The 16,874-nt window shown below is 35.4% G+C and overlaps 1 protein-coding gene across 1 annotated transcript; it reads right to left on the bottom strand.

Moving 5' to 3' along the window:
* Window positions 1-11: 11 nt before the first annotated feature.
* On the bottom strand, window positions 12-15,539 carry LOC123656896. The gene is made up of 6 exons (XM_045592511.1): window positions 15,408-15,539; window positions 14,966-15,139; window positions 10,807-10,979; window positions 6,539-6,641; window positions 4,669-4,856; window positions 12-311 (listed from the first exon to the last, which is right to left on the bottom strand). The coding sequence occupies exons 1-6, from the start codon at window positions 15,537-15,539 to the stop codon at window positions 215-217; spliced, it is 867 nt and encodes a 288-aa protein (XP_045448467.1). The 3' UTR covers window positions 12-214.
* Between the last annotated feature and the right edge of the window lie 1,335 nt (window positions 15,540-16,874).

Genomic DNA, 16,874 nt, shown 5'->3' on the forward strand with positions numbered 1-16,874 from the left:
TTTGTATTTTATTTCCGTATTCACACAACATATTCATAATTTTTATTTGTCTTATATACCAATAACAACAATAAGTTATAAGGAATTAAATTCGGAATTTATTATATACAAATCTAATCGGTGGACATGACAATATCAATGAAAATATCATTTTAAGGGGAATACAGTTTTCAGAATAGTTGCTAGAAACTAAAATAAAAATACATATTTGACGTTACTGAGGATAAGTAATTACAGGTTTGGGTGAAGGTTCTTTCTGTAACGTTTCGGATGGAGTTGGATTATATTCAAAGAACTTCGCTATAAAATACCTGAAACATGAAACTTTACTTTAATAAAAAAAGCTTAAACAAATAAAAAAAAAATACTATAATAATTGTGTTTGTACACAAACGAGAAAAACTGACTTCAGTTTAAATCGACAAGACACAATGTGGGTAGACAAAAAAAATTGTCAAGTACGCATTGTTAGGAATAACTCAAAAAATATCTGAACCAAATTTAAATGGGATCACATGACAATATAATGACATTATGTAATACCTATCTCAACCAAATTTAAATGGGATCGCATGACATATATGATAATACACTTAAAAATACATTCGAATTGAAAACCTCATTTTTATACTCATATTACAGAGCTACATATGGTAGTCATTTTCAACGAATAGAACAGTGACATGTTTATTTTGCCAAAGAGCTGCAGATCCTATTCAAATAATAATTTATATAAATTTTGAATCTGCTTAAAACTGAGTCAGACATACCCTATGGAAAAAGTTTCATAAAACATGGACAAATGCAGATCAAATACTCATACGAGTTATGAGAGTCTATGAGATCTGATAGATTCTCATAACTCGGTATGAGATGATTATTGCAGTCAACCCATGGGTGAGGATACTGTATTTCAGTCAGTATCAGTGTATTTTAGTTTCAGTATTTAAGTATTTATACTTTATTATTTTTTATTTTATTTTTTGTATTTTACTTGGGTTTTATTTCATATTTATAAATTATTATTTTTTTTATATATATCTTTTTTTTAAATTATTTTGAGAGAAAATATGATTGAAGATGATTATTTCACTTGTTCTTCGGATGAATTCGACAGTGCTGAAAATAGTTGCAACACCTCTATTTCTGATTCCGAAACACTAGCAGACAAATTATCTCATGTTTTTATGAATCAGCGGAATTTCTTATCCTTGGTGCATATCAATGCGCAGAGCATACTTGCTCACTATTCTGATCTTCTCACATCTTTTAGCACTAGCACTGCTGATTGCATACTTGTCTCTGAAACCTGGCTTAAGCCATCCATCCCGTCCACTAGTTGCTCCCTTCCTGGCTACCAACTATTCCGTAATGATCGTACGGATCAGGGTGGCGGAGGCGTGGGAATTTTCCTTCGCAGCTGCATCCCAGCTACTGTAGTTTGTTGCTCATCTTCGCATGTATCAGGGACTCTTGAATATCTTTTTGTAGAAATTATCATCAACCACAGAAAACTCCTATTGGGGGTTCTTTACAGTCCAAATGACAAAGTTAATTACTTTAACAACCTGGAGGATATTCTTGAGAGATTAGCTCCTAATTATGAGCATATAATTTGCATGGGCGATCTTAACACATGCCTTCTAAAAAATGACAGCAGAGCACAAACATTACTTTCGCTTACCTCTGCTGTTGATCTTCACCTCATACCTATATCTTCTCCTACTCACCACTTCCCTAACTCAAGACCATCCCTTATTGACTTAGCCTTTGCCTCTAACCCCAATCTTGTTTCATCTCATGGACAAATGACATCCCCTTTCTCCTACCATGACCTAATTTTCCTAACATACAAAATACGTCCTCCCAAAATCAGAGACAAAGTTCTCCTTCAGCGGAATTTTAAGCAGATGGATCTGGAACGTTTAAGAGAGGATGTGAGGAACATCGACTGGTCAACTATATACAATGCAAGTGAAATCAATACCATGGTTGAATCATTAACTGCTGAACTGATTAAGATCTATGACATACATGCCCCCATTAGACCAGTACGAATGAAACGGGCGCCAGCCCCATGGTTGTCACCTGTCATTAAAAAGACCATGGCTAAACGTGACAGGGTCAAATCTGCATATAAAAAATTGCCGACGGCTGATAATTTGTCTAAATACAAAACTCTACGTAACCTCTGCAACAGGATGTGTAGGGATGCAAAACGTCGCTACATTCATAACTCAGTTCAGAATCGTACCCAAGCGCAAGTTTGGAGATTCTTACGGTCGCTAGGAGTAGGCAAACCCTCTGATGCTTGTCAAAGCTCAGTGGATCCTAATATTTTAAACACTCACTTCACCACTCCACCTCTCACTTTAGACGCCAATGTTAAATCATCCACTCTTTCCATTTTAAATAGTCAGGCTCCTACCGACCTACCTCAATTCTTCTTCAAATCAGTCAATGCAGAAGTGGTAAAGAAGTGTGTCCGCTCTATCTCCACCAAGGCCATTGGTAGTGACAATCTCAGTCTTGAGATGATTCTTCCAGTGCTGGAGGACATTGCATCTGTGATCACGCACATAGTTAACTTCTCACTGTCATGCAATGTTTTTCCTTCGCTCTGGAAGAAGGCAGTTGTCATTCCACTACCTAAAACCTCAAATCCCTCCTGTCCTGCTCAATATCGTCCTATATCTATCCTTCCCATTTTATCCAAAGTCCTGGAATCTATAGTTCACCAACAACTCTATTCTTACCTTATTTCCAACTCTCTACTATGCCCCTATCAATCCGGTTTCCGTCCTTCCCACAGCACTGTTGGAGCGCTTTTGAATGTGACGGAGGATATTCGGTGGGCTATGGATAGCACCAAGCTCACTGCAATGATTTTGTTAGACTTCAGTAGCGCTTTCAACTCTGTAGACTATGACATACTTCTTGGCACTCTTCGTGCAGTTAACATCTCCCCCACTTGCATTGACTGGTTTCACTCATATCTTTCGGGACGTCAGCAGTCTGTAAGGACTGATTTTAACTCATCGAATTGGTTGACCCTTACTGCTGGTGTCCCACAAGGCGGCGTACTCTCCCCGTTACTTTTTTCTATATTTATTAACAACATCTCCAGTGCTATTTCTTCTCCCTTCCACCTGTATGCAGACGATTTACAAATCTACCGTCACTTTGGACTGGCTGAGTTGCATGAGACTATCAATCTCCTTAACAAGGACCTAGCTGCAATCTACCAATGGGCCAATTCGTTTGGACTTCTTATAAATCCAGTAAAATCTCAAGCAATAATTATCGGTAGCAGCCGTTTGAGAAACCGTATTGCCTGGGAAACAGTACCTCCAGTCTTGTACTGTGGCACACCGATACCATACTGCGACAAAGTTAGAAACCTAGGCTTGATTTTGGACAAAAACTTATCGTGGATAGCTCATGTCAGCGAAGTCAGCCGAAGGATGCACCACACCTTCCACTCTCTTATGCGTCTCCAACACTTTCTTCCCTTTCAAACCAAAATTCTGCTTGCGCAATCCCTTCTTTTACCTATCCTCGATTATGCAGATGTGTGCTATTTAGATGTGACAAAGGAGCTTCTTAATAAATTAGAGCGTCTACAAAATCTTGCGATACGCTTCATCTTTGGTTTACGTAAATACGATCACATCACCCAATTTCGCACTCAACTTAAGTGGCTCCCAATCCAACTTCGCCGTGATATGCATATCCTTTCTTTTCTCTATAACATACTCCATGACCAAAATGCTCCCTCCTACCTTCGGTCCCGTTTCCTTCTTTCTCCTACCCCAACACGATCCAGAAGGTCTTGCGTCACATCGATGCTCGAAGTCCCCAGACATAACACCAACTTCCTCCTCAATTCATTCACAATACGCGCTGCAAAACTTTGGAATCATTTACCGAGAGTGATCCAAGACAGCACTTCAATTTATGCTTTCAAGGACAGGCTAAGGAAACATCTTCTCTCCGAAGCTATGAACCTCTCATAATTGTTGTACTCTCAATATATGTATGTATGTATGTATGTGTATGTATGTATGTGTTTATGTATGTATTTATGTATGTATATGTGTATGTATGTATGTATGTATGTATTTATGTGTGTGTATATGTAGGTATGTATGTGGGTATGTATGCATGTATATGTGCATGTAACTATGTATGTATTTAAGTATATATGTATTTTTTTTATTTCACTAATTTTGAATGTATATATAGCAAAATAAGTATATGGCATTTTATTATTATTTTTAACTTTTTGTTCAGTTTTTTTTTTCACTTTATCACAAATGCACTTTTGAGTCCCGCGATAACATCTTCTCTCACCACCATGGGTAGACTGGTAGAGATCTCTTACAGAGATAAGTTCGCCCTTGCCAACATTTTTTGTAAAAATGACTTGTAATTGTGATTTTTTTTTAAAGTGCAATAAAGAATATATATGAGAATTTGGTTTGTATTTGTACATGTTTTATGAGATTTTTTCCATAGGGTATCTAACATGAGATAGTAATAACGTAGCATCCTCCGTGCGAAAGAATTTTTTAAAGTCTAGTAGGTTTGAGTTTATCCATTAAAAATAAACAAAAAATCAAATTTTTCCTCTTTATAATAGTAAAAATAATTAAACAAATTTATTACCAGACAAGAATCTCAACAGTGATCAGAAAGCAAGCGGCGGCAGTTTGCCCTGCGACAAGCGCAGGTTCATTAGGTCCCCGTAACAATGCTGCGAGTAATGCGTCGCTAGCATCTGATGCTACTTCAAGGGCCGCTACGAGCAATGCTGGTGCCGCTAGCCACCTTGCACCACGTCGCCACCATGATTGCTAATAAGAATAATACTTCATTTAAATTATAGTCTCCAATAACCATATCAAGCTCACGGCTCTGAAATTGAGTGAATGACTTGAACTTTGCGGTCAATTTTAAAAACGAAAAGTTTGAAAACTGCCAGATAATGCGGTCCGTGAACGTATAGAGTTAAAAAAAGATGTGTAGCTATCTGGCAAAGAAGGGTAATAATTGTATATCTTTGTATTGCCATTTCCGTTTGGAATACAACTATATCAAACAACAATGCTTGTAATACTACTTTAACAAATATGCTTGTCCTACAATGACACGTAATATTTTTAGTCTATCATCTTCTTTATGAATGGGTTTTAAGATCCAACATAACTACACTATTCATGCTTTTGTTCACCATGTGAATTTGAATTTAATATGACTGGTCTACAATAATTTAAAGTTATTATTTTTTTTAAAGTCTTATTCAAACTTATGAAGATTTTTTAAAACTTTCAAACTAATATTTCCACCAGGGATCTTAAAAGACTAATCAATCACTCCTTTCCTATTGCATTTTTCATAGGATTAAGATAATTATTTGTAATTTCCTGTAGGTATATTATTCGTTCTTTTTAACGAAGAAATAGTTTAGAGTAGTTTATCTTAAAATTACATTACCAGTCTACATTTTATTCTTACATTATTTTATTTGAGATCTAACTTGTACGTTGTATTATACCGCATAACTTTTTACTGGGTTTACCGATTTTGATGGTTTTTAATTTAATCAAAATCTGATGTTTATCATGTGGTCACATTTAAATTTTATCTAGATTTGATTACAATTTTTTGAGTAAATTTTGATAACGCGTATATACTTGACTATTTTTTCGTCTACCTATGTTGTATTACTTGTCGATGTAATTGAAGTCGGTTTTTTTTTGTATTTTTAACCGACTTCCAAAAAAGGAGGAGGTTCTCAATTCGACTGTTTTTTTTTTTTTTTTTTATGTATGTTACATCAGAACTTTTGACTGGGTGGAGCGATTTCGACAAATTTTCTTTTAATCGAAAGGTGGTGTGTGCCAATTGGTCCCATTTAAATTTATTTGAGATCTAACAACTACTTTTCGAGCTATATCTAATAATGCGTTTTTACTTGACGCTTTTTTCATCGACCTACGTTGTATTATACCGCATAACTTTCTACTGGATGTACCGATTTTGATAATTCTTCTTTTGTTGGAAAGGAGATATCCCTAGTTTAGTATCATGATAAGGAAACCAGGATCTGATGATGGAATCCCAGAGAAATTGATGGAAATTCTTGAAAATCCGCAATAACTTTTTACTGGGTGTATCGATTTTGTGATTCTTTTTTTGTTGGAAAGAAGATATCCTTAGTTTAGTACCATGATAAGGAAACCAGGATCTGATAGTGGAATCCCAGAGAAATCGAGGAAACTTCTTGAAAATCCGCAATAACTTTTTACTGGGTGTACCGATTTTAATAATTTTTAATTTAATCGAAAGCTGATGTTTGTCATGTGGTCACATATAAATTTCATTGAGATCTAATAATTACTTTTTGAGTAATCTTTCATAACGCGCAGTTACTTGACTATTTTTTCGTCGATCTACGTTGTATTACTCGTCGATGTAATTGAAGTCGGTTTTTTTTCGTTTGCGAGTAATGTTTTCTATGAATAAGTGTTTTTACCTTGGACATCACAGCAATGAGTAGTAAAAGAGACGTGGTAGCTGTTACGAAAGCGCTTAGTTTTCCGTATCCCATCACAAGGCGGATTGTCGGTTTCGTAATTCTAAAATTATTTTAAAAAATTAATAAGGGGTATATTTGGTAAATCATTTATTTTTTGGTTTACTCAAATTTATAAACGGACTAAATCATGCTTGTTTTAAGCCTGACTTCGTACCTACTTTCTTGTGTACATACTTAGCTTGATGTTATCAACACGAAATTAGTTATTATAGAGTTTAATCTTTCAGAAACGATATAAGAAGCAAGCTGTGTGGCTACGGCAGTAAAGGATATAGCCACCCTCTCTCTTCCCTTGGCTGTCGTAAGAGGAGACGAAGGGATAACACTGTTCCACTACCACCTTCGAACCTAAAAAGCCGTCCGATGGCAGGATAACCATCCAACTGCTGGCATTGAAATACACAGGTCGAAGACGGGCAGCAGCGTCTTCGTTACGACAAAACCAGCCCTTCGGTCACCAATCCGCCTGCCCAGCGTGGTGACTATGGGCAAAACACATGAGTTCACGCCATTTTTGGCGCGAACTAATGTGTATAGCGCAGTAAGTGAAATATTGTATTTTACCACATAAATGATAGTACTTTTATACTGATAATTAAATCAATATGTGCAAAATGATTCTCTAACCATTAACCTCACCGCTAAAATCTAAGTTTTCACTTCTGTCGGCACTCCTGGAGTGCAAACCTGTTTTTTTTTCTTCTATAAACTAAATACATGGAAAATAAAAACGAAAGACAAATACTTTATCTAATTTTAGGTAGGTTAACGCCTTTAACCCCTTATAGGACGGCTCATACAAAGTGGCCAGTAAACTGGACTGTTACGTTAAGGTCGAAATTAAATACAGTTTTGTTCCGAAGTTCAACCTTATGCACTTTTCCGACTTGTGTTGAAGCACGCTGGCCTGTAAGCTAGCCAGCGTTCGTTTTAGTTGCGCGCTCAAGAAATTTCGCGCCATTTTTCACGGTGGCCAGTATACTGACCACTGTGCGCCCGCAGCGTAGTTTTTACTGTCACCGCGCGAGTGCAGGATGTTTTTTGATGTGCTAAAGTGAAAATAAATATGTCTGGCTTTAACAGGTGAGTAAAACTTATTGATTATAGTTTAAGCTTTAATGTTATTCCCAATAATGATATAGTTTTATAATAAAAATGTGATTTATGAACGATTGAATGCCAGTCGGTCTTTGAGAAAAACATAACCTAAAAATTACATATGTAACTTTGAACTACTGCATAAAGTTTTTGTTTTGGTGTGATCACTTGAAATAATATTATTTGCAATATAATAATAAGCCTTTTTTTATATTAATTAATAGATTAATCACAACCATTCTGGTTCGGTAGTTATAACCCAAAATCCCGCCAGTTTTAGTACTTTTTTCGTGCATTTTCGTGCCAGTGTTGAAACGTTAATAAAAATCTTTTAATTTTATATTAACAAACGAAATTTTCTTTGCTTTAGAAAAAGCTACACTTACTCGGAGTTGGAAGCACTTGATGAAGACCAGTGGAATGATTTTATGGGCATCACAGATGACCAGGCCGTCCATTCTGACGTTGGTGGTGATTCTGATGGTGAAGACTGTTTCAACGACAGTATCATCACCAATAATGCCAGTAGCTGTAGTACCCGTAGGAGAAACCGAGACCAACTGCCAGGACCATCACGTTTGTCAGAACCTCCTCCCTCTACATCATCACCTTCACTAAATTTAACATCCTCATCGTCGCTGCCGCAGTCGCCACTATCACCCCCGTTGCCGCCGCCACCACCCCCGTCGTCACCGCCACCACCTCCGTCGCCGTCGCCCCCACCCCCGTCTTCGCCCCTACCACCCCATCCTCAAGTAGCCCCAAGTACTATTGAGGTAAACGATGATCTAAATAAGTGGAGCAATAAACATTTTCGTGAGCCACCTATTTTCAAAAATAGTACTTTCAAAAATTATGTTGGAATAAATACAGAAGTCAATTTACAGTCACCACTACAAATACTTACCCTTTTCTTGACACCTTTTTTTTTCAATCTCATGATTACTGAAAGTAACAGATATGCCACACAGTGCCATCAGACTCTGAACCTAACGGAAGAGGAGCTGAAGAAGTTCATAGGGATTTTGATAATTATGGGGTTCCACAGTTTACCCTCCCTAAGGCTTTATTGGTCGCAAGATACAAATTTTCATGTGCCAAGAATTAGCAGTGTCATGAGCATGCGCCGATTTTTAAAAATAATGAGATTTTTGCATGTGAACGATAATGAAAAAATGATCCCCAGGGGCAACGCAGGTTACGATCGCCTATTCAAAATAAGACCTCTGCTCACCCATTTTTCACAGATTTTTTCTTCTGTTTTTAGTCCGCATCAGCAACTCTCAATAGACGAAAGTATGATAGCATTCAAAGGTAGATCAACATTAAAACAATATATGCCACTGAAGCCAATAAAGCGTGGCTTCAAAGTGTGGGTAATATGCTGCGCTGTAACGGGTTACATGATTAACTTTGATGTTTACGAAGGAAAGTTACAAGTTGAGAGGGAAATGAGTCTGGGCGAAACAGTTGTTATGAAATTAGCTGGAATGTTTGAGCATCTGGGTTATTGCATATTTTTTGATAGATTTTTTACTTCTCTGCCTTTATTAGTCAAGCTGTTGCGAAAAAAAATTTTCGCTGTTGGTACTATTATGCCTACAAGAAAATTCTTCCCGTCTAATAAACTTCCCCTTGACCGGACCATGGCTTTGGGTGATAGTGCTTGCGCAATGACGAAATCCAACATTTCTGTTAGTAAATGGAGAGACCGAGGGAAAAAAGCAGTTTGTGTTGCTTCAAATATGCATAACCCAAGCAAAAAAGGATATGTGCGCCGTACTAATAGTCAGGGTAATAAGGAACAAGTCGCCTGTCCTAGTCCTATTATCGATTATAATAAATACATGGGAGGGGTTGATAAATTTGATCAACACATGGCATCCTATAATATATCGTGGAAATCACGACGTTGGTGGATGAAAATTTGGTTTTATTTAATTGAATCTGCGATTGTCAACTCCTACATTGTTTACAAGGATACCTGGACGAAGGCTTACCCTGGGGGTACAAAACCCATGACTCATTTGATATTCAGGAGCAAATTAGCTGATGAACTTATTGGAGATGAAAAACCCTCTGTACCTATTCAAAATGACGATGATGAGAATGACCACAGGCCAATAAAGTCAACCAAGAAAAATTTAAGACGATGCAGATATTGCAGTACTGCTTCTAAGCCAAAGAGAAGTACCTATGAATGTGTTAAGTGCAATGTCGCCTTATGTGTAGAATGCTTTGTACCATTTCATAATTCAGGAATGAAAAAGAAAATCTAATTTTTTGCAAGGTTATATTTTTAGAAGAGTTTTTGTTTTGTTATTTCTAAAGCTAAAACAATGAATATTTGTAGATTTTTTTAATGACTGATTAAGATTTTATAAAAATAGGATTAAAAAGTTTATTAAATTTAAGAGGAAGAATTTTCTGTTAGTTTTATATTTTTGAAAGAAGAAATTTTGATTTGTAATTCCTAAAGGTAACATAATGAGTATTTGACAATTTTACAAACCGATTAAGATTTTATAATTATAGGATTTAAAAAATTATTAAATTTAAGAAGAATTTTTCGTTTATAATATGTATCTAAAGTTAAAACGATGAATATTTTTAAAAGAACTTTTTGTTAAAATGTGATTATTTTTAGAAGAAAACTTTATCGTAACATAGTTCAAACTATGGAAATGTGATTATTCATGTCCTGAAATATAAGGCTGATGGCTACGTATTGTTTTATTATTCTATTTCCTTCTAAATGTACTTTTTTTGTGCATGTCCAGTTTACTGGCCAGTGAACTTGCCGTGATAGTGAGTGGTGCAGATCGGTCAGTGGCCAGTCTACTGGCCACTTGCTTGCTTTTGGATTTTCTCGAAAAATATGCAGTCTAGATTTATTTTACTTTGACAGTGTTTTTTAATTCGGGCCAAAAAATATATATTACTTAAAATAAATTGCATATTAAAAAAAAAGTCAAGGTGACCGTTAAAGGGTTAAAACTGTGGCTCAATTGTTGAAAATTATACAATAGCGTTTGTCTAACATTGTTTTGTCTTATAGATACTTAATATCAAGATAGCTATTCTAATATTAATGCTTAAGTACTAACCGTCTAGCAAAGCTAACGTTATTAAGTCTTTGGTTAACTTCGTCATCGTCCAGCTCAAGTTCGACGGGTTGCGACGCAAATGCACAAGCTGACATGGAAATCCCTAACAGGGCTACAAGTAGGGCACGCAACTTCACACGGATACCGTCACTATCGTTGCTCACCGTACCAGTCTATAGAGGCAGTAAATAAATTTAATCCTAAGATTTTAATATTTTTGTGTGAACTGATAGATTGATTCAGTTTGTAACATGCGACTGTAATTTGCATCTTTCTAGTTTCTATTTTGTAGGAAGAGGATCAGAGTTTAATCCAAAATCCTAAATTAGCCACGCTACTCTACTGCGAATTGGCGGATATATTCCAGCTTAATGGGCTCATAGAAGCACCGTGGCGAGATGCACAGGAACAAATATTTAGACCGGAAACCAATATGTATGTGTTTACTAAACTAAACAAAAACAACTTGTGAATGTCGTAATCCTATTAAGGGTTGGATGATAATTTTTATTATACAAGAGCAATATTTATCAGGTGTTGGTAGCAAGATCCAGGAATAAACAGCCTGAAATAAATATTTAATTATCATGAGATGAATTGAACTGCGTCTTCGATGCGACAAAGCCAGCCCTGCAGTCACCAACTCGCCTGCCCAGTGTGGTGACTATGGGCAACACACATGAGTTCATGCCATTTTTGGCGCGAACTCGTGGAGGCCTATGTCCAGCAGTGGACTGCAATAGGCTGAAGTGAGTGAGTGAGATGAACTGAATTTATTTAACGTGGGTTATTTTAGACTTTGAACACATAAAAATACCCGCTTCAAGCGAGAATCGAACCCGCAACCGTCGGCATTAATGTAACTTTTATTTTTCATACATTTAAACAGTAAAACATACCTATGTCATTTTGATTAATGTAGGAACATAGGTATATAAACTTGTATTTCACGAATACCCTTAGTAGTAGTACCTACCTAGTAGTAGTTTTGAAGGCCATTTAAATATATAGGATCAGAATGACTAAAATCGAAACAGTACATACCGTCAACGTTTTTAGTTCTAAATTTGAGTTTAAAATTTATTTTGACCTCTGCTATAAAATAGTAAAACATTGTGAGAAAACCTGCCCGTTTTATGAGATATTCATAAATATACATTCGTGTAAATATATTGCGTTGCGTTTTGAGTTTTCTTCATCTAAATTGTTAAGGCAGAATACAATACTTACAGGATTCGGGTCATTTTCATGTTTAAGTCTAATATTTTCGAGGAAATGTGTGCTGCTCTCAGTTTCCATATTGTAGAAATGTTTACAGCAAATACTGTTATTTTTTTAAGATAGGCAAATAGAGTGGGCACTTAATATTTCTTCATGAGCAGCACACAAATTTTGTTAGTAACAGCTAGACCAAAATAAAATATTCATGGTATCATGTCGATGCAAATTACAGTGACGTTATAGCTGACACTAAATTTGACATGCCGTATATAAAATGCAAAAAAATAAAAAAATATTATCAAATCATTATAAAATATGTTATAAGCAGTATTAGCTCGTTCAGTCAAAAAATTTAAAACTTTATAAATTTGAATATAAAATTTATTTTTGCAGCGTATGCATACGTATATACTTATCGTTCGGGCTTCAGCCTGTAATATCCCACTGTTGGGCATAGGCCTCTTTCCCCATGTAGGAGAAGGGTCGGAGCTTAATCCACCACGCTACTCCAACGCGGGTTGGCTGATACATTCCCTACTATGAGAAACGATCGCTATCAATTGTACATGATAACAACCGGGACCAGTGCTGTGACTGTTACGCCAACTCGGCGTCAACGTATCGTACAATACATATTAATTAAAAAAAAAAAAACTTTTTTAATGTGCTGTTGCTTCTGTAATTCAACATGTGATCTTTGGCGATGCGTTAGCGCAATAATCACACTAAGTAACTGGTTTATCCGCTTGCGATGTCACAGAAACCATGGACGGCGTATTCAATTTCAACATAGGACAAATATTTGTAAAGGCCGTAGGGCCGTTTATGATTGTGCGTTTCCGAACCTACGACACGGGATTCTTATTCTTTTGGGGGACGTTAAGTGTGAGGTATTTTATTTGTTCGGGTGCTTACCACGTTTATTGTTTTGTTGAGATCCCCTTATTTGGGCAAAGTTTCAATGGCCGTCACAGCAAGACTGACGTACGGTGCTTGTAGATGGTGACAGATCAGAAAAATCTCTCTACCCTATTTATTCTTTCTTTTTGGACGACTAGTTTATAATTAGCACTAAGGGTATTTGTAATACACACTACGACAAACTACATTGACAGTGCCTTTTTTGGACTTTGAGCACTGATACCGTAACCCACCTTCACATAAACTTATCCTCGGATTCCACATACTCGGTAGTCTGAACGAGCCTTTCCTATTGAAATTCGGATATTTAACCGACTTCCAAAAAAGGAGGAGGTTCTCAATTCGACTGTATTTTTTTTTTTTTTTTATGTATGTTACATCAGAACATTTGACCGGGTGGACCGATTTCGACAAATTTTGTTTTAATCGAAAGGTGGTGTGTGCCAATTGGTCCCATTTAAATTTATTTGAGATCTAACAACTACTTTTCGAGTTATATCTAATAATGCGTTTTTACTTGACGCTTTTTTCGTCGACCTACGTTGTATTATACCTTATTATAACTTTCTACTGGATGTACCGATTTTGATATTTCTTTTTTTGTTGGAAAGGGGATATTTTTAGTTTGGTACCGTGATAAGGAAACCAGGATCTGATGATGGGATCCCAGAGAAATCGAGGGAAACTCTTGAAAATCTGCAATAACTTTTTACTGGGTGTACCGGTTTTGATCATTTTTAATTTAATCGAAAGCTGATGCTTATCATGTGGTCACATATAAATTTGATCAAGATCTGATAACTACTTTTTGAGTTATCTTTGATAACGCGTAGTTACTTAACTATTTTTTCGTCGATCTACGTTGTATTACTCGTCGATGAAATTGAAGGTTTTTTTTCGTTTGTGAGCAAACACAATTATTTTTAATTTCAATTACCTTCTTTCCTAGTCGAGGGAACTTATGACGCTCGAATGATAAAACCTGTGGCTTATGTAACTCAATCCAATGATTATTACCCACTTTTAGGAGATGTTGAGCTATGGCGCATTTATGAAGGTCATTTTTTGTGACAGCCTCAATGTGCTTTTTGATGCAACAAGATGTTGTATAAAACAATAAACGTGGTAAGCACCTTAACTCATACAAATATGAAAAGTGCTCGCGTTAGCTTAAAATAATATAATATTTCATTACTTATTTTATATAAAGACAAAAATACAATTGTGTGTAGGTCAAGAGCGGATCCAGCTTTGGCGCCAGGGAGGGGGTCACATAGTCGTGGTCAATTCACATGAAGTTATAATCTAATTTTGATAATAATAGATACACGTAAAAAGTAGGTATTTTATTTATGTAAGGTACTGTATTTAAAAATTCTATTCTATTCTATCTATATTGTAACAAAAACTATATAAAAACATTGTTTAACAATGTTAATTAGTTGTCCACCTAAGTCCTGGACCCAGCCCAGGCGGAGGTCATGACTCCCATGATCCGGATCCGTCCTCCCGGATCCGCCCTTGGTGTAGGTAATCATTTTTCTTTTTTTAAGGAGAACTTGGAAAATAGATTTTAACTGTAAACTAAATAAGTCACAAAAAAATTTTAGAGCCTTTTCCTCAAAAAAGTAGATCACTGTAAACTAACATTTAAGTATTAATATAGTGTTACCAAAAATTACTGCGAATAAAATAATAACTTTAAAAAAATATGTATTCAAACATCAAAGATCACAAATACATAAGTGTTGTCTAAAAACACAAAACTCTTGCAACCAGTTGAAAGACATCAGCGCGACACTCGTCAATCTCTGTCTGAATTTATGAAGTGACTCCATATCTAGTTTGATCAGAACTAGAAACGTACTTACAATCTTCACGAATACGATTACCAACTGACCTGCTAAGTGTGGAAGAAAAAGGGACGGGTTTTCCTAGAAGTAAATTTTAAATTAAAATTATTATATCTACTCTGTATCTGTATTATATTAATAAACGTTAAGCAACTTTCTCTTACCGTAAAACAACCGACAAGAAGACAAATATACTGAATCAAACCCATAGATATTGCAATTATTTTTAAATCATGCACAAGCATATCATTTCTTTTAATTTCATTCGACTCTTTTGATACCTCATAAATTAGTGGTGTCTCGCCAAAATGTTTCTTTAAATGATGGACATTTATGCACTGTAAATAGTAAAATTATCACTTTTAATTTTTTAACATCTGTAAAAACAAGTAAATATTTCACTTTTTAGAAAAAATACGATTCTTTAAAATAATATTATATTAAAAAGGAGGAAGTCCTCTCACCACAAATCGTTTCGAGAGCTCAATTTATTTTCTTATCTTGAAGAAGAAAAATATGGTATAAGTTTTTCGTGTTTACATATACGTCAGTAAACCTTATAAAAGGATTATAATTAAAAATGCGTTTTAGAAAACTTAGACTCACCAAACCGAGAGCACTAAAAATGTATGTGTAGGGGACACTAACAGAAAACGCGTAATGTTGGCAAAACACTTTGGAACTTCTAAAATATGTTTTTAATATGGGACCCAAAATTATGCTAAAAGGGAGCTTCATTATCAATATTCTATTCTTTATTCATGAGAATATTAAAAGTGAATTTAACCAGTTGGCAGGAGCTTTGATTGCTATTTGATTAAATATTTCCAAAACATTTGTTTTGGGTACAGATAACAATAATAATAATAATTATATACACAAAAATTTAGTTCAAACAGTATGTAGTCTATGCAATGAAGAGACCTAAAAGGTCTATTTTTAAACTTTTTAAGATAGTTTTTAGGTAAGGGCTTATAGATAAAACAACTTGGGATATGTCATTAATTAACGTTAAAAAATGAATAAGAAAATTTATTTGAGGGTGCGCAAGAAAAAAAATTAACTCTACGAGTCATAGTTTCCACTGGTAATATGAAGGCTAGTCGATAATTGTTGAGAGTCAGAATTGCGCTTCAACGAGGAATTACAGCTACCATTCATTACTGTAAATATATGTATTAAAACCATTGGGTGTAGTGAGGACCACTTATTATCGAAAAATGATTGATACGTTGGACGTATTTTTATATATTTTATCTGAACTCTATTTTCATTAGATCATGAAATCGTTTCCATTGGTATTATGGATAATAATATCAAGTTTTTTTTATAGAAATACTATGTACATAATGAGGAGGAATTTAGCATGGAAAAGATCACGCAGAAAGATAATGAAACAATTTAGGGCAAGAAAAATACAGGGAGCTTCGACATTTATGTGTTAAAGAATAATTAAGTCTACTATTTCACAAAGATTATTTTTTAATCGTTAATACGCCGACTTTTAGTACGAATGTGGTAGTTTAAAAGCTTTAATATATATCTACACACTTCAGCCTATTGCAGTCCACTGATGGACATAAGCCTCCCAGTGTTCACGCCAAAAACGGCATGAGCTCATGTGTGGTCTCGTACGATACCCGCGGGAAGAGAAGGGGTGGCTATATTCTTTACTGCCGTAACCACACAACAGCTTTGTGTATCTACTAAATATTATTATAAAGCCAAACATACAATGTCTTATTGTAGTAAAATTAGTAGTAGGCTAAGTAGGCTGCAGACGAGGGCGATACATTTTAGGGGGCGGCAAATTTGGCCTAAGTTTTTTTTGTCTTACAAAAATATAAATAAAAACATTAATCTATACTAATATCATACTAAGATAAAGTTTCTTACTTTGTTTCTTCGTAGGGGGTAATCTTCGCAAATACTGATTCGATCACGAAAATTCTTTAGACAGTTACTCTATATTGACTAGCCCGTTGGCGCAGTTTGGAATGACCCTGCTTTTTGCACCGGGGGTTTTGGGTTCGATTCCCACCCTGAGTCTGCGTGTAATGTATCTATTTATTT

The sequence above is a fragment of the Melitaea cinxia genome, chromosome 10 (genome assembly GCF_905220565.1).
Source record: "Melitaea cinxia chromosome 10, ilMelCinx1.1, whole genome shotgun sequence".
Lineage (NCBI taxonomy): Eukaryota > Metazoa > Arthropoda > Insecta > Lepidoptera > Nymphalidae > Melitaea > Melitaea cinxia.